Source organism: Cryptomeria japonica, chromosome 3, assembly GCF_030272615.1.
Source record: "Cryptomeria japonica chromosome 3, Sugi_1.0, whole genome shotgun sequence".
Taxonomy (NCBI): Eukaryota; Viridiplantae; Streptophyta; class Pinopsida; order Cupressales; family Cupressaceae; genus Cryptomeria; species Cryptomeria japonica.
Window position 1 is genome coordinate 896170985 of NC_081407.1, and position 20281 is coordinate 896191265.

General features: G+C 36.1%; 2 protein-coding genes across 2 annotated transcripts in view; one reads left to right on the top strand and one right to left on the bottom strand.

Annotated features, from left to right (window-relative positions):
• Nucleotides 1-230: 230 nt before the first annotated feature.
• On the bottom strand, nucleotides 231-713 carry LOC131059776 (uncharacterized). The gene has a single exon (XM_057992815.2). The coding sequence runs from the start codon at nucleotides 711-713 to the stop codon at nucleotides 231-233; it is 483 nt and encodes a 160-aa protein (XP_057848798.2).
• A 14528-nt stretch (nucleotides 714-15241) lies between these two features.
• LOC131059714 (sucrose-phosphatase 1) overlaps nucleotides 15242-20281 on the top strand; it is a 155153-nt gene continuing 150113 nt past the window's right edge. Inside the window, exons 1-2 of the mRNA XM_057992726.2 lie at nucleotides 15242-15512; nucleotides 15592-15885. Coding sequence (XP_057848709.2) covers nucleotides 15285-15512; nucleotides 15592-15885 — 522 coding nt within the window. The 5' untranslated portion in view covers nucleotides 15242-15284. The remainder of the gene's footprint in view (nucleotides 15513-15591; nucleotides 15886-20281) is intronic.

A 20281-nucleotide genomic window follows, 5' to 3' on the forward strand; every position in this document is an offset into this window, starting at 1 on the left:
ACTGCACTCAACTCTGCTCAAAACTACCATGCTAAAACCCTCTATCAAAACCTTGACTTTCTTCACACTCAAGCTTTGATGAATGATGGGACATTCACTTAATAACATGTTCTATCCTCTCGATAGTCGAGATAAATGCATTTCCATGTTTTAAATGCCCGCCGCCTTTAACCACCTGAACTCTGCTCTCCGTACTTATCCTATGTGCAACACCATTAAATACAGAGTCCTTACTCCTCTTCGAACAAAGCCTGCCGAAAGTATTCAATTTTTAAATCTCCATTCACATTAAAGGACAACGCCCATTTAAAAAGAATGTCCACTTCCACATTCCATGTTTGCGTTACATGACTAACTTTGTAATCATTAAAACATTTAAGTTCTTCAATTATACTATTAATTTGATTTTGCAAGTGCCGCACCTCTATACTACCCTTCACAATAGCTTGAATGACAATCAAGGAATCCCCCTCTAGATTTAGTTTCCTAACACCCAACATCTTACCAATTCTAACCACTAACAATGTTGTTGATGCTTCTGCTATATTATTTGTGCCTTCATCAAGCTTTTGAGCACCTAAAGCTATCACCTCACCCTTCCAATCCCAAACAATAACCCCTTCCCCAGATGGTCCATGATTGCCCTTAGAGGCACCATCAAAATTAAATTTCCACCACCCCTCCAAAGGTCTCACCCACTCCTCACTAGACATACACACATTGCTAGTTTGAACCCAGCTATGCCCCTTAACGAGCAATTTTTTGTATAGTTTATTTTTATTTTTAATATTTTATTTTTTAAAATTTAATATGTTTTTTGTAATATTTTTCTATTTTTAATATCAAGTTTATCTTTCTTACCATTTTTAGTATTTATTTCTTAATATTTTAATTTTAATTAATTAAAGAATTTCTTTTACTTTTTTATTTACTATTAATTGATTTAATAATTTAAATGTGATAATTTTTTTAAATTACTACTTGGATTTTGATATATTCTAAGTTTGCATTTAATTTATTCTATTTCAATTTTTAATTTATATTTAATTTAGAAATTTATCTCAAATATCATCCACTATATCTCTATATAATTGGTATGTTTCATTATTCATATATCCTAGTAAAATAAAAAATTCACATTAATTTTGTACCATTACATAATTTAATATTTAAGTTGAGATTATGCTTGCTTACATGATTGTGTTTTTATATTTGATTATAGTTAGAATATAATACAAAACATGTTACTTCACGAGCTCCCTCTCTATCTATATATCCCTCTCGCTATCTATCTATATATCACTTTCTATATCTTCACCTATCTCTCCAACTCCCCCTCTGTCTCTCTATGTCTCTGCAATCTGTATCACCCCCTCTCCCCACCTTCTATCTATTTATCTACCTCGTCCTCTCTACCTCCATCTTCCTCTATCTCTACACTCAATTCATCACTCTCTCTCCCTCTCCCTCTTCCTGGACCCCTATATCTATATCTCTTTGTCCCTTTATCTCCATCCCTCCATATTTCTTCTTTAATCTCTTCCCTATCTCTATCTCATTATCTATGCATCTCTCTCTCTCTCTCTCTCTCTCTCTCTCTCTCTCTCTCTCTCTCTCTCTCTCTCTCTCTCTCTCTCTCTCTCTCTCTCTCTCTCTCTCTCTCTCTCTCTCTCTCTTTCTCTCTCTCTCTCTCCATATATCAATTCTCATCTCTATCTTTATCTTTTCACCTACTCTAAACTAATTACACTATTGGCAACTTGACGCATTGCGTCCCTTGTTAAAATTTGTACATATGCGCCCTTATCATTAGATTTTCATTTTTAATTTTGGTTTATAACAAAAATCCACCTTCATATAGAAACTAATACTAGGAAAATTTTGTTCTCGATCTTTCACTTTGGATACTTTATGCAAGCACACCCTTTTCTAAATGTAATTTTAGACTCTTTATTTTTCTTAATTTAGGGGTATATCTCATAAAATAATCTTGGACATTTACTTTTTCCTTTATTCTATTGTGCCCTTAAATATGCAACGTGGAACTCTTAATATAAACATGTTGATCAACTTGTGGAGCAAACCCTTAAATGCAATGTTCATTAAAAAAAAGTACTTGAAATATCAAATTAAGATTTGAAAATGAAATTTGTCATATTGAGGCAAAACCCTTCTACAAATGAGAATGGTTTTGAATTTGAAAATGAAACTCCTTGTTGAAATACACAACTTAGCAAATTTGATTTTCTACCAAACATAAGTGTGTGTCTTACATAATATTAAACTATATTTTCCTTATAATCTTGGAATTGTAGGCCTCTTCCAATTCCCGAATAACATAAAGAAGACAAACAACAAACTCTAACGAAATTGAAGAGAGGTAAGAATCCTCTATGTTATAAGACAATAAGAAATTGATGCAGGCATCTAGTCGGCTATAGTGCAAAAATTGAAATCTACTAATAAGAAAAATACAAGTAGTATGAAAGACTTGGGGGAAAATCTCATTGGTGAGAATAATAAATAGTAGGGGATAATTGTTGGGATGAAATCACATCAAGAAAAGAATCTTAGATCGAGGAAAGTCGATAAATCTCGTCGAGCACAATGAAGATCGCTTTGTGGAATGTTAGGGGTTTAAATTCCCCTAACCAAAGGCATTTAATCAAATGTGAGTTAGATTTAATTAATGCATATTTCTTTCTATTACAAGAAATGAAGCTTTCTCAATCTCAATCTTCATTGCTCTTTGATAGATGGTATACGTGGAAATATGTGGTTTCCCGTGTTTAAGGGGCTTTTCGTGGATTATCTATTCTTTGGAATGATGCTTAGGTATCTCTTGTTTGGTGGTTTCTGATACTCACTAGTTACTTTGTCATGACTCAATCATGCTCCTCATCTCATTTTTTTAAACTTTTTGATATTTATGGGCAAAATGGTGTTTCATTAAAGAAAATGATTTGGAATAAGGTATTTTCTGCATCTCTTCCTCTCATAAATGACTTTAGAATCTATGGAGGTGATTTCAATGCATTGTTTGGAGACTTTGATAAAATGGGTGGTATTATTCCTAATAAAAGAGTGATGGAATATTTTAAGGAGTTTGTTAAAAAACAAAAATGATTAACTATATCCTGAAAAAATGACTCTTTACATGGACAAATAGATGCAATATTTTCTCTCAGATTGTTGAGACACTGCATAGGTTTTTTGTATCAAATAATTGGTTGACCTCTAACTTTGATTATTCTTCCACCATTTTAGATTATACTAGGTCAGATCATTTTCCCATTCATCTTTCTAATTTTGAAAGAAAAAATGGCTACAAGTCCTCCTTTAAGTTTAAATCAATGTGGTTTAGGGATTCATCTTTTATTTTGTCAATTGAGGTTTGGTGGAACAAGTGTCCTCATGTTGAGGGGACAAGAATGTTTAACCTACATAATAATTTGAAACATCTTTTATTTTTATTTTTTATAGGTAAAATACTTATATTGATTAATAATAAAGTGTAAGGATTACAAAATTTACAAAAAAGTATAGGGGCTGCCAAAAACTAGCTAGCTGAGCCTCATCATTGCCAAAATACAAAGGTACGAAAGAGAGAAACCACCACTCCTAAGCAAACCAAAACCATCCATGACCATCGAACAACTAGGCCCAACAAAAACAAAAAGTCCCCACCCACCCAGAAAGTTAGAACCACACCCCAACCATATCACAAACCATGCAAACCAAAGAGCAAAACACCACCACCGAGGATGCAAGGCCACCGAACATCACTTGCGGCTAGTCGAAGTCCCCACACCTTGCGCCACCTTCCGCTTCACTTTGTTCTTTTATCCCCTCATATAACCCCATTTCCTTCTTTGTTCTCCCTAAGAACATGATTCAATCATGGCCACCACCTACTCTTCATCCTTGTGCTGCTTTCGGTTCTCCATTCTGAAAAGAAAGTTTTTGAGTTAACCTTATCCAATCTACGTCACCGCCCTCTACACTTCCCTGTCTTCATCTATACCCCAAGGGAAGAATGGATGCAAAGGAGGAATAGCCTCCCCAACATGCAGCCAGTCACCACCAGTTGCAATAAAGCCTTCACTAGGGCGGGGTTGTGTCAAAAGGGTCACCATACCTAGACTCTATTCACCTTTAACACAAAGTGCCACCAACCACATAGCCTTTTCTTAGAGAAAAAATCCATGCACCATGCCGCAAACATAGACGAGATGTCGATATTTGTACGGTATCGATATATCGCCTCCAAAAACGAATTGGTCAACATCATCTTCACCCAATGCAAAAAATTGTTATCACTGTACTTGAAAAACTATTTCAAATGGTCATCTATCACCCTTACCCAAAAATATACCATGGGCTTGATCGTTTGTAGCAAGAAATTTGCTTGCATTTTCACACACCACCTACCAAGCAAGAATGACACGAACACCTAGCCACCTCTGCACAATAGCTTCAACAACAAGAAAAGAAAAACCAACCTTCCCTGCCAACTTAAGAAGACTTAAACACAACTCAAAGAGGGAAATGACAACACACAATAACTCAACATTAATTATCATATGTATTCACCCTGTACCATCGAACGAGCTTGCTCCTACTTCCATCCTGTCATCTTGGAGAAATTCCCAAATCGGCTCTTCATCTACGCATTAACTCCTACTGGCCATTTAGAAAGTACGTTCACTTCCACGTTGCGCATACGTTGTATGTGCAAATTTTTTAAGTCTTTGAATGACAACAATAGGTTACAAGTTGCCTTCACCACCTTATAACTTTTAGTTATCATATCCACCTTTAATTGTTGCATTAACTATACTTTGAAAATTGCCTTCCAGGTGAATCGACGTGACCGAGAGAAATTTGCCAAGTCAGACTACCAAATAGGCCACCTTAGCCTCGACCACATTGTTAGTAACCATGTCAATCCCTTGCCTACTCCACCCCAGAATTCTACCCGTATAGTCACGAGCAATGCATCCGACTCCTACAGGGATAAGGATTACCCTACGAAGTACCATTAAAGTTCATCTTAATCCATCATAGATTAGGAGGCTTCCAAACCACCTTCTCATATGAGACTTGAGGAGGATAAACCCTTCTAGGCTCACTAACAAGCCATAAATTGAAACATCTTAAACAACATATAAAAGAGTGGAATTTTTGTCATTTTAAAAACGTGTTTGTAGAAAAGTCTAGATTAGAATAGGAGCTTTTAGATTTATATGCAATGGTTTTTCAAAGAGGGATGGATAATTGGTGTTCTCAAAATTAAATTTAAACCTTTCATCGCAACCTTAAAAAATGAAAACTTCAATATCTTTAAATCTAGTTATGATCTTGCAATGGAAATTTGTCAACATGCCTATCTAGCCAATTTGAAGCTTTGGATTTTTATTTTGAACCAATTCATGCATGAATGAAAAATTACTATAAATAGTAACCTTATGTAAATGCAAGGTCGAGACATCATTTTCCCAACATTCTCCCACTTGTTGAACACCTTGCAAGAGCAAAGGGAGTATCTACACAATAAATTAATTTCTAGGGGCCATGAGGCCCATAGACTTCGAATACCATCTAAAATTCTTTGTGCTCACAACCTTAGTTAAGGAATTTGCAAACTTCATCAAAGTATCTACCTTAACAAGCTTCACCTTGCTATCTTCGACTATATCTTTGACAAAATGATACCGAACATCAATGTGCTTGGTCTAGGTATGAAATGACGGGTTCTTAGCTAGGCAAATCAGACTTTGACCATCGCAATAAACTGTCACTACACCTTGTTTTATTCCAATATTTGAACACAGTTTTTTAAGCCAAATGGTTTCTTTACAAGCATGAATAGCTACCATATACTCTACTTCTGTAGTAGACAAAGAAACCACAACCTATTGTTTACTCATCCAACTAATTGCACCGCCAAATAAAGTAAACACATAAGCACTGGTGGATCTTTTTCTATCAACATCACTTGCCCAATATGAATCCACATAGCCATCAATATCAAGGGAAATCACGTCTCCTACCAAATTGCCATGATAACACAAAAAATACTTGGTGCCCTTCAAATATCTGAAGACTCTTTTAACATCCCAATGAACTCTACCAGGAATAGACATATATCCAGAAAGAATTCTTGTTGCTTGGGCAATGTCTGGTCTAGTACAGACCATAGCATACATCAAACTTCGAACTTCACTCTAGAAAGACACTCTGCTCTTGTATTCCATCTCGGATGGAGATGTAGGACAATCTGAAATAAATAATATTGTTTCAATTATAAAAGGAACACATAATGGTATAAAATCCTGCATGTTGAACCTTTGTAAAATTGAATTCACATACTTACTTTGGCCTAGCTATAGATTTCTGTTCACTCTATCTCTTATGATCTCCATCCCAAGAATGTGTTTTGCTGCACCAATATCTTCCATTTCAAATTTAGCAGCAAGTTAATACTTTAGTTCGCAAGTCACACCTTTCCCTTTACTAGTGAATAACATTTCATCCGCATACAATGCAATGTACAAGAAATGATCACTATTAGATTTATAATAAACATAGTGATTTGATTTAGAATGCTCAAATCTCAAACTCAACACATATGTATCAAATTTATGGTACCACATCATAGGACTCTGTTTGAGGCCATACAAAGATTTATTTAATTTATAGATTACATTACTTTTACCTTTTACCACATAGTGCTCTAGCTATGTCATATAAATAACCTCCTCCAAATCACCATGAATGAAAGAAATTTTCACATCCATTTTCTCAACCTCTAAATCATAAGTAGCCAATTTTGCAACAGGAGAAAATGTCTCACCATAATCAACACCCTCAACTTGAGAGTAGCCTTTTGCAACCAAACTTGCTTTATACTTCTCAATACTTCCATCTGAATCAATCTTTTTCTTGAACACTCATTTACAACCAACAGGTTTTCATCCTTCGGGCAATGGTACAAGATCTCATGTATCATTATTTTTCAAAGTTGTCATTTTATCTTCCATAGCAATCTTCTAGGATTTTGCATCATTCATACCTAATGCCTCTTTTACAGATCTAGGTTCATCCACATTAGTATTCAAAGCAAAAGTACATCTCCAATCATCAGGTGAATACCTTTCAGGTGGTTTTCTATGTCTTCTAGACCTTAGAACAAGCTGAGTTGAAGGTTCTTCCTCCTCTTCTGAAGATTCAAAGCTAGATGAGCTATCCTCAACTTCTTGCCTATCTAGGGGTATCAATTCAACTCTTTTAGGCGTAGAAGGGAATTGAATCACATCTTCTTGTTTAGTCTATTTTGGCCACATTGTAATAGAAGGGGATTTAATTTCTCTAAAAATAACACTTCTACTATGTATTACCTCTTGTGCAGCAAGGTCCCAAATCTTATATCCTTTCACACCATAGCTATGTCCGATCAAGATACATTTCACAACCTTGTTCTCTACCTTTGTTTGCTTCTCCTTTGGCAGATGTGCATATGCCTCACAACCAAAAACTCTAGAAGACGTCTCAATGAAGGCTTGTGACCTGACCATGCTTCCATAGGTGTTTTATCAACAAAGGTTGATGTAGGAGACCTATTAATTAGGTAGCAAGAAGTGGCAATAGCTTCAACCCAAAACTTTTGTTCCAGGCCAACACCACCCAACATACTCCTAACCGTCTTCATCAGTGTTTTGTTCATTCTTTCTGCAACTCTATTCTATTGTGAAAAATATGGTGTTGTCTTTTGTCTATTAATGCCACAATCTTCACAAAATCTATCAAAATCATGAGAGAAAAATTCATCGCCATTATCAGTCCTCAAACATTTAATTTTCTTTTCAGTCCGCAACTCAACCATTGCTTTAAATTCTTTAAAACGATTGAAAACTTCAAATTTACTCTATAGAAAGTATACGAATGCCCTACTAAAATCATCAATAAATGAAACATAATATGTGGATTTTCCAATGGAAAGAACATATACCAGACCAAACATATCAGAATGAATAAGATCCAAAATACCACAAGACTTATGAGAACTCGAGTAAAATTGAACGCGATTTTGTTTTTCATAAATGCAATGCTCACATAAATCAAAGTCAAGATTACAATCATTCAAACCTTCAGCAAGGTTTTTATTTTTCAAGGTTCTTAGATCCTTTTCTCCAATGTGGCCAAGCCTTTGGTGCCATAACATAGTCTTCTTTGCAGGTAACTTTGCTGCAGAAGAAAGAGCACCCTTAGGTACCCAAATTCCATGTGCAAAAGCTAAAGGCGAAACCCTCAAATATTCCAACAAAGTATCCATAGATTTACTTTTTATAGAAGTGCTATTACACTTAACAGTGTATGCCTCTAGCTTACACAAAGTGCCAAATTTGACACCTCTAGCAATCACCATAGCACCCTTAACCATTTTACATCCTGCATCAGACAACATTGCTTGCACACCTGCATCTATCAGTTTGCTCATGGATAATAAATTTCATTTTAGTCCAGGGATATGCAACACACTGCTAATCCTTTTTATTCTACCATCAGGAAACCTAATTCTATCTTTACCACGACCAACAATATCTAAATGTGAATCATCACCCAAGTACACCTTACCTCCATTAAATTCTTCATATTCAAAAAACCAATCTCTATTGGAAGTCATCTGAAAACATGCACCTAAGTCAATTAACCATGCATCATTACCTGCATGAGTAGCCAAAGCTGCAATGAAAGCATCACCATCTTCCTTCTTAGACTCAGAATCAAAATCAAACTTCTTCTTTTTCTTCTTTACAGTCCTTACGACATGTCCTGATTTATCACAATTCCAACAAATGACTTTGGATTTTCCAGGAGATTTTGATCTTCCTCTAGACTTGGATTTATTATGCTTCTCATTCTTCTTAGTTTTTCCTTAGGTCTTCCATGAACAATTAGGGCTTTTTTTGAACTGATGGATACCTCCTTTGCATATCTTCACCAAGCAAGGCACCCACCACATCTTTAGATTTCAAAATAATAGAAGTACTACCTGATGCCCTCCTAAATGGCACAATGTTAGTTTAAGATCAAACAACACAAAACACACAAGAAGTTAGCGTTAGTCAATCAAAAACCAAACACATGAAGGCATTCCAAGAGAGATACTAAAAACACATGCTAATGAATCTAACTAAAGAAGTAAGACAATGAGATATCTCCAACTATCTCTTAGCATGAGATTAGCTCCTTCTCCCTTGTTCCTCTCCTCTCCAAGTTCCAAAATAGTGTAGCTCTCAGCAGCTTTTTGCACTATGGATGCTTATGGAGGATTGAGATTGTAGAATAGCTCCAAACATGAAATGAAAAGCTATTTTAATGCTAAAATGACAATATTTAGTTATGCTATGCTAAATACTCTCTAAAATGGCTATAGTCTAAATGCTTACAAGTTTTCAGGATTTGGATTATGAAGGAATGGGCTCTATTTATAGGAAAAATGGAGCAATGGATGGCCAGGATTGAAAGGTTTAATCAAGGGTCAAGCTTGAAAGTTGGGGATCCATGTGCACAATTGGCACCAATAAAATAGTGACAAGTGTCAACACAGGATTGGGTTGAGAGAAGAGGTTGGAGGCATTAAAGGCCTGAGAGGACCTCATGGTTATCTAGAAGGTAAGGGTCAAGCCTAAATTAGGATTACCCACTGGATTAGGAGTTAATCCAAGGATAAACCTTTGTGCAAATGATTAAGAGATAATCATGGTCAAAGCATTGAAGGCTTGATGAGACCCTTGGGTTGGGTAGAGGTTGAGTCAAAACAAATGTTTTAACCATGTGGGAGAGTTGAATTAACCATTAATGGTTATTGGAGACTTTGTGGATTAAGTGGTTGAAAGTTGGAAGCCTTTAATGGTTTTCAAAGACTTTGGGGTTTTTGGTGGTTGAAGGTTGAAAACCTTCAATGGTTATCCAAGACTTTGGGCCATTTGAGAAGTGACTCCATTTTGCTTAGGAATGTGACAATAATTAGGGGATGGATTATGCTAATTAGGAAGGGGTTAGAAGAATCTAGAAGGGGATTAGATTTTGCAAGTGGATTTGGTGGGTGAGGGAAAATAAGATTTTATTAAAATAAAAATTCATTTATTTCAATAAATGTGTGCAAGTTGCATTTGTAGGAAAATGCAAGTGGGGTGGGGATAATGATTTAAATAAATGTTTTATTTAATTTATTTAAAAGAGGAATAGGGGGATTTAATTAAATAAATAGATTTTATTTATTTAATTGATTTGTATTGGATTTAATGAATTAATTAAAATAAATTGAATAATTTATTTAATTAATAGAAGAATGTTTGGGGATGAATTAATTAAATATTAATTTAATTAATTGGTGGCTAGTGGATTTTTAATCAAATAAATACGAAATATTCATTTAATTAAAATGGACAGATTTATGTGACTACACTACCGATAGCCATAATAAGAGAATCCCACAAATCAGGAAAATAACAAAGCAAGATCTGACATTTCTCCTCCTCATCCATCTTGACACCAACAAACACCAATTGAGCCACCAACATAGTAAAAGCTTCCAGGTGGTCTATAATCTATCCACCCTCTTTCATTATCAAGGAATATAATTTCTTCCTAAAGAAAATATAATTTAATAAATATTTGGCTTGATACATTTCACCAAGCTTAGTCCATAGCTTCTTTGCAGAGGTCTCTTCGTGGACATTGATTAGAACAAAGTTTGCCAAGAACAATCCGATTAGAACCTTGGATTTACGGTTCATAACATCATACTGAGCAACCGTAGTAGGATTGAAAGGTCTTGAGACATTCACATCAACAACATCCCACAGATCTCGATCTATTAGCAAATACTCCATCTTCAGCTTCCACATCTCAAAATTACTTCCAAAAAATTTCTCCACCTCTATTCTCCCTGATGAACTTGCCATCTGATAATTCCTGCAACAAGATAAAAAAGTATCTTCTGCATAAGCTCCCACTCAAATCTGGATTAGTTCAAAAAACCCAACAACCCATAACTGAAACCAAAGGTGATCAAACTCTGATACCACTTGTAAGGAAGTTAAGTAGCAAAACAACTTCCCACACTAACCTTGAGAGGAGGGTAATGCAAAAACTTTTACAGATCATTACAACAATTACAAAAACTCAACATAAATAGCATGCATACCACACCATAGTGACTTACGTGGGGAAAACCCTTTCAAAAGAAACACTCACTTCAAAAGCCATCCAATATATTATTCAGGAATCAATAACATATTACAATATAATTGTAAAAAAAATTATCACAAGAGTATTACCAACCAAAGATTCAAAGGTAACTCGATGGCCATAAGACTCTTACACACAACCTTATTCTCATGCACCTCATATATAGGAGATAAAATACATGAAACCGCCAAACAACATTACAAAACTAGGGGCTAAAACCACCCAATAAAGTGGAATTGACCTTATCTCCAATATAGGTTCCCCATGATATGTCAAAACACACATCAACACGTGTTCCTCTCTTTTACAGCGCATTTATGTGTTCGATGCATTTTATATTGCCTATTTCAAGAGACCAAACTTTCGGAGGCAATAGCTTGTGAACGGGGTGTCCAATTGACGAACCATTTGGAGTGCCAAAAATTTTGCGAAATGCTCTATCACATCGTAACCTACCATGGTGATTATGCCCACTTTTTAGGACATTTCAAGGCCTCTAAAGTCCTCAAAATTAAATTTAAACCTTTCATCACAAGCTTCAAAAATGGAAACTTTAATATCTTTACATCTAGTTATGATCTTGCAACAAAATTTTTCTAGCATGCTTATCTAGCCAATCCGAAGCTTTGGAAATTTTTTGAACCAATTTGTGCCCAAATGAAAACTTACTATAAATAGTAACCTTATGTAAATGCAAGGTTGAGACACCATTTTTCCAACAACAAGCATCTGGGAACTTAGCCCATCCATTCTAATACGAAACATATGGTTGGAAAGAAATAACAAGATCTTTAGGAAGCCTCCTTTTTAGGTTTTGAATGTTATATCATACCATATGGATGGTTTACCTATTGTATATCTTTGACATTTTTCTCCTTAATTTTGGGATTTCTTGGGAGCCATACTTTGTAATGTTTGACTAACATTAATATAATATTTCAGTGACTATAATTATATTTTAATTTTAAATAAAGTGCGTGTCTCACATATTTGTCACCAATTTAAATAAACTTCTATTTGTTTGAGCGCACATGCTAGATAAATAATTAATTGCTTTGGATTTGAAGACCTTATTTCAGATGTGTGCAACACAAACACAATTTTTTTCTTTCTATTTTTAAAATCTACCTTTTAGAGGTGTGCACCATAATCTAAGCAATCTTGGATTTTATTAATAACATATAACACCCTTGTATAGGTGTTCTTTTGAGTTTATGAGTTAGCTAATTTCTCGAATCTTGAAATCTTGGAAATCATGTTTCCTTGTCAAGGTGTGCACAACACAATGCAACTTGAGAATATAATTTTGAAAAACTATCTCCCTCATACAAATGTACACATGTATATGTGATTTCTATGCAAACCTTGAGTTTTCCTTTTCCCTTTCCATGTGCACACTTAATAATGCATTTATACTTTTCAAATTGAAAAATAGTTTCTTCTATTGAGGTGCATACCTTAATATGCAATTTTAACAAATTAAAAAACTTGAGCCTTCTTCACATAGGTGCACCCCTGACAAACAAATTTTGACCTTAATCTTTGAAATTCTATCTCCTTGATGGAGGCGTGCATTTGATCTTTTGCCTTAGCATTTTCTTTAACAAAAAATATGTTTCCTCTAGTAAGGTTCATCTCCTCAATTGGGTGAGAAGTCAACATTGGGGTTGCAATTTGACTTTAATTTTTTTTCTTTGATGAACCTCTATTCCTTTCCTTAGAGAATTTAGTTAAAGGCCATAACTGCTAATCTGCAAAGATACAAAGAGAAACAAAAAAACACAAATAGAGAAAAACTTGAAATACTACAATTTAAATTGATGGAAAGATGAGGTTTTATCTTTGAATCTTGACACAATAGGGAAAAAGCATGCTCTACGATCAAGAGAAAAATAATCTATTAAAGCACATGATAAATGCATGGAGTGATTTTTAATAAATATGACATGAATGAAGTCATCACCTAGCTTTACTAACTAAAGTATCCCAAAGGTGCTTAATGGCATGACATCATCACATATATGCTTATGATACAAAGATAAACAAGATCCATTATGTAAGACTATCTCTTCATTTCTGCAAAAAGCATTTATCATTGGTTGTCTAATAAGACAAACATGAGAAATAATATGAATCTTATCATCATAAAACAACAAATCATCAATAACATTATGCAATAGGGAGGATACATATTCTTTGTTGATTAATCAAGTATCAATAAGCTCCTCACTAGGTAAACATCAATAGATCACGATTTGAAGTAAATAGAGGAAGGACTATCATGAATTATATTAGAAATACCTTAATGTCAAATCTAATAATGTATCGTGAATAGGCTAAATAAATAAGGGTGTCATTATCATGGATGCATCAAAGCCAAATCTCTATCCTATACTACAAAATAAGTTTCACCATTACAAATCATATTTTCAAAAGTAGTAAGCTTGTTTAAAATGAAAAATAAGGCATTTGTAATAAAAACCACACAAGGAGATTTACAATATGCAAACCTCAAAAGGGATTAAACCTCATGTAAGAAAAATAAGTGTAGAAGGGTAATCAAATCTAAAAAATGATTGGAAAAATCAAAGTAATTATATTGAAACTTAAAAAAACAAAAAAACAATCTACTTGAAAGGGTAGGCATGGAAGTATGGGTTCAACAAAATGTAGGAGAATAAAATGACCTATATTCATTCAGGAGTTCAAATGAGATGGTAAAACACTCAATTGAGTGTATGCCTTAAATCAATCAACAAACCAAGATCTAAGATATTGAAATAGATAAATGAGAGGAATTATGGCTTACCTTGAATTCTATGCAATTCAACTTTGTTTGCCAAGACATTGTGACATAACATTATGAATTAGAAACTAAACTTGGATTGGGGATTAGAGACTCATGACCAATGGATCTTGAGATTTTGAGGGTTTGGGATTGGATCACACTTTTGATTTGGTCCACCTAGAATAATTTTATATTTGGTGGCATACTTTTTCTTTTGTGGAATTAACCTTTGGTATCTATAGAAACGATTTATTTGGATGTATATTTGTGTTTGGAAAATCAGGCGATGCTAAGAAGCACAATTGAAAGCTTGATGCGTACAATGGGAAATATGAATCTTACTTGATGATAACTAAATCTTGGAATTGATTCACCAAAGAAATAAATAACTTGGTTGCTAATATCTTCTTGTACACCACACTTGATGCAAATCGAGATTCATATATGTATGATAAAATTTGTAAATGAGAATTGATAATAATTTTGAATAATACCTTTGATTGACATTCAATGAAGCTTTCCTATGCTTTTTTTTAATTTTTAATTTATTTTTGAAATAGACTAAAATACCATATTTAATACACAAATCTAAATGAACAACTTTAGATATAGTAAGACTTGGGGCCATTGGAGATAACTAGTTATAGAAGGAACCCCTTAAGAACATAAACACGAACATGTGGTTTGAAATCATGCATTAAAGATATCCAAACAAAGTAATATAGAACATAGAAGGGAAAAAGTGAAGTAACTACTTTTCTCCTCTACAATTATAAAATATGATTAACAATAAAAACAAATCAATTACTATAATAATTATTTATTGATTTATATGAATGCAAGATTACCATCTATAGTTTAAAAGAAGGGAGTGTCAAGTGACTATTAATCTATAGTGAAAATGTTTGGTTGATAAAATAATCAATTTTTGCCAAATGTGAAGACTTGATATTATAAGAAATGAGACCAAGTTTGAATTTTGAATGACTTCGATAAAACATCAATAAATGATAAATCTTGTTCTTCTTTAATTTTATTTAAACCAACAACCTTTTAAACTTCTTAAATAAAATAAGCACTCAATCCTTACATTAAAAATCATTAATTCAAAATATTATTAAAAACAAAACTTAAAAGCGAATCCCACTCTGTCCAATCAAGAACATGTTCTCCACTTATAAACTATTCTGTAGTCATCTCAGAGAGGAAGGCAGCGACTCTATTTTATACTTAAAAAATGTGGCTCCTAAATGGCGGGGGTGTCTCCTTCCTGCGTAGAAGTTCACGCATTCTGACATTTATCCCTACAATTGAGTTTGTAGGGAAGAGAAAAGGTGTGCGCAACCGCTCTTCGTTTTGTTCAAGTAGTGGTATGATTAAGCTCATTTCTACGAATATGGCAGAGAAAGTGATGAGCAAAGCTCAGCCAGAGCTTATGCTTGTTTCCGACCTGGATTTCACAATGGTATGTATAAAACCCAAAAATGCCTGCCTGTGTCTGCGCGGGGAAGTTAAAGTTATTAAGTGAATTGAGTGGATTGCAGGTTGATCATGACGACCCTTCACACCAGTCACTGCTAAACTTTAATAGCTTGTGGGCAGCTGAGTACGCACATAATTCGGTGTTGGTCTTTTCATCAGGCCGATCACCACAGAGATATAATGAATTGAGGGGCCAAGTCCCATTGCTCACGCCTGCAATACATGTTTTATCGGTGGGTACAGAGATTTTTTATGGACTCCAGCCTGATGCTACGTGGCTCAATCTACTCGACCAAGGATGGAACAGAGATATTGTTTTCGAGGAGGCCAAAATGTTCCCTCAACTTCAACTACAGGTATGCTCTTCATCTGCATTTACTTTCTTCTTTCCTTTTATCTCAGCCCCCAATATGCATGTGCATCAATATACTCAAACCCACGAAGTAAGCAGAGCATAATTACAAATTGAAAAATTAATAAACATCAAATACTAAATCCTATCCTTCAACAAAATTTAAAAACAATGTTTTAATGAAATGTTTACCCTGCAGGCCCGAACGACAAACTGTGGTAAGAATTCAATCCAGCCCCCTGCATTGCACATGGACTTTTGGATGGTGTTTGTAAATGAAATGAACCACCAAGATAACATGTTCAGCTTTTTTCTTCCAGTGATTGATCATGTAATTGGAGCAAATGCAAATGGAATGACAGAGTAGGATTTCGGTTTTTGACCAAATTGTTGGCAATTACCTCTATTAGCAATTAGACAAAAAGACAAACAGTTGGCTGTGTCAATCACCATTTTCTCCGAGCTGCCAGCAAGTCAATGGGAATTGATATGGTAATCATTAGTTGATTTTTAAAAAATTGTCTTCTAAAAATTGTCAATAATTCAATGGGAGTTCATGGTAAATAGCCATTCTACAAGAAATAATGGTTATTGCTCGGCTCAGAAGCAGGAGGAACAATACCCAGCGAATGGTACGGTCTAAGAATACCAAAATTACAGAGCCCAAGGGCACACAACACGGCTGAAGGCATGAAATCCAACTAACAACCCTGAAGTACATAAAAATAGGGCCACAACCACGGAAAATGCTTTTACAGCTAAAATGGCCCCTAATAAAAAAGTGATCAAGTGCCCACAATTCCAAAAAGCTTCCAACATGAAAAGGGACAAAATGGTGTGATCATTCATGTCTTTCTTTATTTTCTCCAGACTAGGTGCCTTTTCCTTCTTTGGTGGAGCAGGAAGGAAGGTAGGTAACAATCTTCTGTCCTAGCCATGGAACTAACTCGCTGTCCAAACTGAATTGCACTCAATTAACTGGTTTTCCCCAACAGGTTGGCAGGTTCGATGCTTTGATACCACTGTAAGAACCCTTGCTAAATCTGGACTAATTTTCTCCTATTTTTAGATGTTTGACAATTTGTCAAACACTTGGCACACAACCCACTGCTATCTGATTTCTGATTATAGTTTATGTTCAGGGGGTTTATAACTATTGCCAATACAGATAGAATGCATAGAAAATGAATATTATGCTGTCCACAATCAAACAACCTTTCGAATTTCATGGAAACATTGTTGCCCTCACATTATTTTAAGAGAGAACATAAATATAATGAAATAACAGTGACTGCAGAAATAACATATGTGCAGACTACAGACCAATAATGTGAATATCTGACTTTACTTGCAGACCTATGTAATTTTATCAAACTTATAATGCTTAGAATCTTCAAAAATACCATGCATAAACACCTCAGTCGCTTATATCATGCATAAAATCTGAATCCTTCAAGTCTCATGAAGTATGCCAAAAGATATTGATAAACACGTCCTATCTGGGCGAACCCATCCCTCCAAACAAGGAAGACATATTACAATCAAATGACATACAAATCAGCTCCAAAAATACCTTCTAATGGCAGCGCCAGGATTTGCTGAAGTGAGATGTACAGGGCTGTCCCAAAAAGGGACGAAAACACTGATCTAAATGTAGAAGAAGGACTGTTCCAAAGGTCTGCTCTAAGAATTAGATTGCCAACCAAACCCTAGCAGCCAACATACGCATAAAAACCCTCCTTTGATCAAGTCGCTACCTTCCTCAATGAATGGCGACAAGGTTAGGGTTTGAAACCCTAAGTCTTCAAGTCACAATGCCACCAATGAATGCCTCCAAATTGATCTGAAAATCTGCGGCGCAATGTAGTTCCAAATCTGATCTGAAAATGCAATGAAGCTCCAATGGAATTCTGTGATGAATCACTCCCTAAGTGATCTTGGGTTTCCGTCCAAGTCACACCGTATCTCCAAGGGTTTTTGTCCTAGAAGATGGTGCAAGAGATAGCTCTCCAAAACAAGTGAAAACAAATAAACTCTGGAATAAATTCCAATTCCCTTTTTCCTCCTTTTATAATAGCCTTTTCCCCTTTTTGAGAGAAATACTTTATTTTATTTTATTTTCCCTTCAAAAGCAACTTTATGTTATAATTTAAAGTTGACATTATAATAAAGTCACTTTATTAATTTAAACTCCTTTGTTGCTCCAAAAATGACCTTTTCATTAATATAATGATAATTTGACATACAAGGTCCTTGTTTTATGCGCTCAAGATTTAAAACTTCTCATCTTGGTTCCTACGAGCTATAACACTAAGGTGCTCATTAAACAATTTTAATTAAATTATAGCCAATAGTACACCTAACTTGTGAAAATAGCCGAAAAACATTGGAATCGAAATCTGACAGCACAGAAGTGATCCCGATGATTAAGGATGATAAACGAGATTGACTGGGTGACTTACTAAAATTAGATGCTCTCTCCAAGAATCTTGGAGCCCAAACCAAATGCTGAAAATAACATCTTAAAGTGTCATTTAACTCCTCTAAACCACTCGATCTCATCATAAATACCAAAACACCACTTGGATCATGCTGACACAAACCCAAAATGTTAGCGACAACTGCACCGATAGAGAATCCGAAAACGGGGACATTATAGGTGGTCAATGTTTGCCCTCTCGGGTAAACGGTTAAATGCAGAAAGTAAATGCACAGAACATAATGGAAATACATTAAATAACCAGTCTCTATATTAATTCCACAGTCCATGTACAATAAGTGCTTATAACATTACATCTGACACGACTAACATGATCATACTTCGAAGAAAAGGTACACAATATATAATACCCGAAGGGGTGCGACACAACCGTCGCGACTCCAACTACCTACCCGTCGGCCAACTAACTGACCGCCGTATTATTACCGACGACAACATAAACATAATATAACAACATAACATAATGATTATTCCCGTCAACATCATCCCCCCCAAGAAAAGAAGTCGACTCCGACGACTTAATACAAAATAGAGATGAACGGCAAGAACTACTGACGCTAGTCGGGCCCGGATCTTATACACATGCTGCGTCCTCGCCTGAAAACCCTTTTCTGCTACCATCTGATGCTCAAGTGCGGATTTCACCAATATTGCTTCCTTTGCCATCACAGTCCTCCTGTGCCTAACCCAAACTTGTCTGCAAAACACATTTTCCAGTCTCAGCTTCCACCAACTGCTACTCAAATGATACTATCTCCCTAGCCAATTTGTCCTCGATAGCCACCCGTGCTGCTCTCCCGGCATCCAACTCCTGGGTACGCTGAACTAAGTCTCACGCGACTATTGCCTCCAACCTGGTGGTCAGCTCCTCCCGAGCCCTCTATGCATCCACCAAGGCAACCTCACGTCCAGCCGAGATATACTCCGAGTTCCTCAAAGCGTACCTATCCTGCCTGGAGGTGGCCACAATCCGTTGGCACAAATGCTAGGAGACACCTCAAATCCTCCATCACACTCCCCAAAGGCTAAAAACTGAACTGAATAACTCCCTGGTGTCATACAACTGCGTGGACTTGCAATGCCTTCCCTCAAACTCTGTTTGTTCCCAACCTCCAAATCCGTCTCCCTCTACGGCTTATGGCTTCCCCGCCAATACTTAGTTGCAGGCTTCTTTCTCACAGTACGAACAACCACAACACTTCCCGTGGTCTTCTGTAGCTCAAAATAAACTGGGGGTCGAGGGGCAGCGCCCCTCGCGGGGTCCTGGGGCAGCGCCCCAGGTGCGCTCCCTGTCGCAGTATAGGGCGGGGTCGAGGGGCAGCGCCCTCGCCGCCAACACCAATTTACAACCTTCAGAACCCCACGAAAGTCCATGGCGCGCATCATTTCTGTGATATTTTATGATGTCAAAACCCTTCTTCTACACTCCAATATTTTCAGTGTCTAGGCTCCAGACTCCAGCAAATCATTTTAAATCTGGCGGTCGTCGTTTTTTTTTTTTAGGCACTGTAATGTCCCCGATGGCACCCCGGCCATACAACCTCCCTGTACGGTCAACAACAGCACTAGCACCTCCAATCGTGCGGTCGACACCCTTCTTATCGTACGGACACACCTCCGGTCAACAACAGCACTGACACCTCCAATCGTGTGGCTGCTTGGTCTACCTGTGGCGGTCGTTTTGCCCTTACGTGGCTGTGTGGATTGTGCGGGCTTGGTCTCTTTTTTTCTTTTTCCTTTTGCGGCTGCTGCGCGTTGGTGTGCGTAACCCTTGCTGTGCGTGTTGATTGTGCGGTGCGTCCCTTTCCCTGGCTGGTGATGTGCCTTCGACGGTGTGCGGGGTCTTTTCCTTTACCCTTCGCGCCTCGCGGTGTCCGGTGCCTTTTCCTTCGCGCCCTGC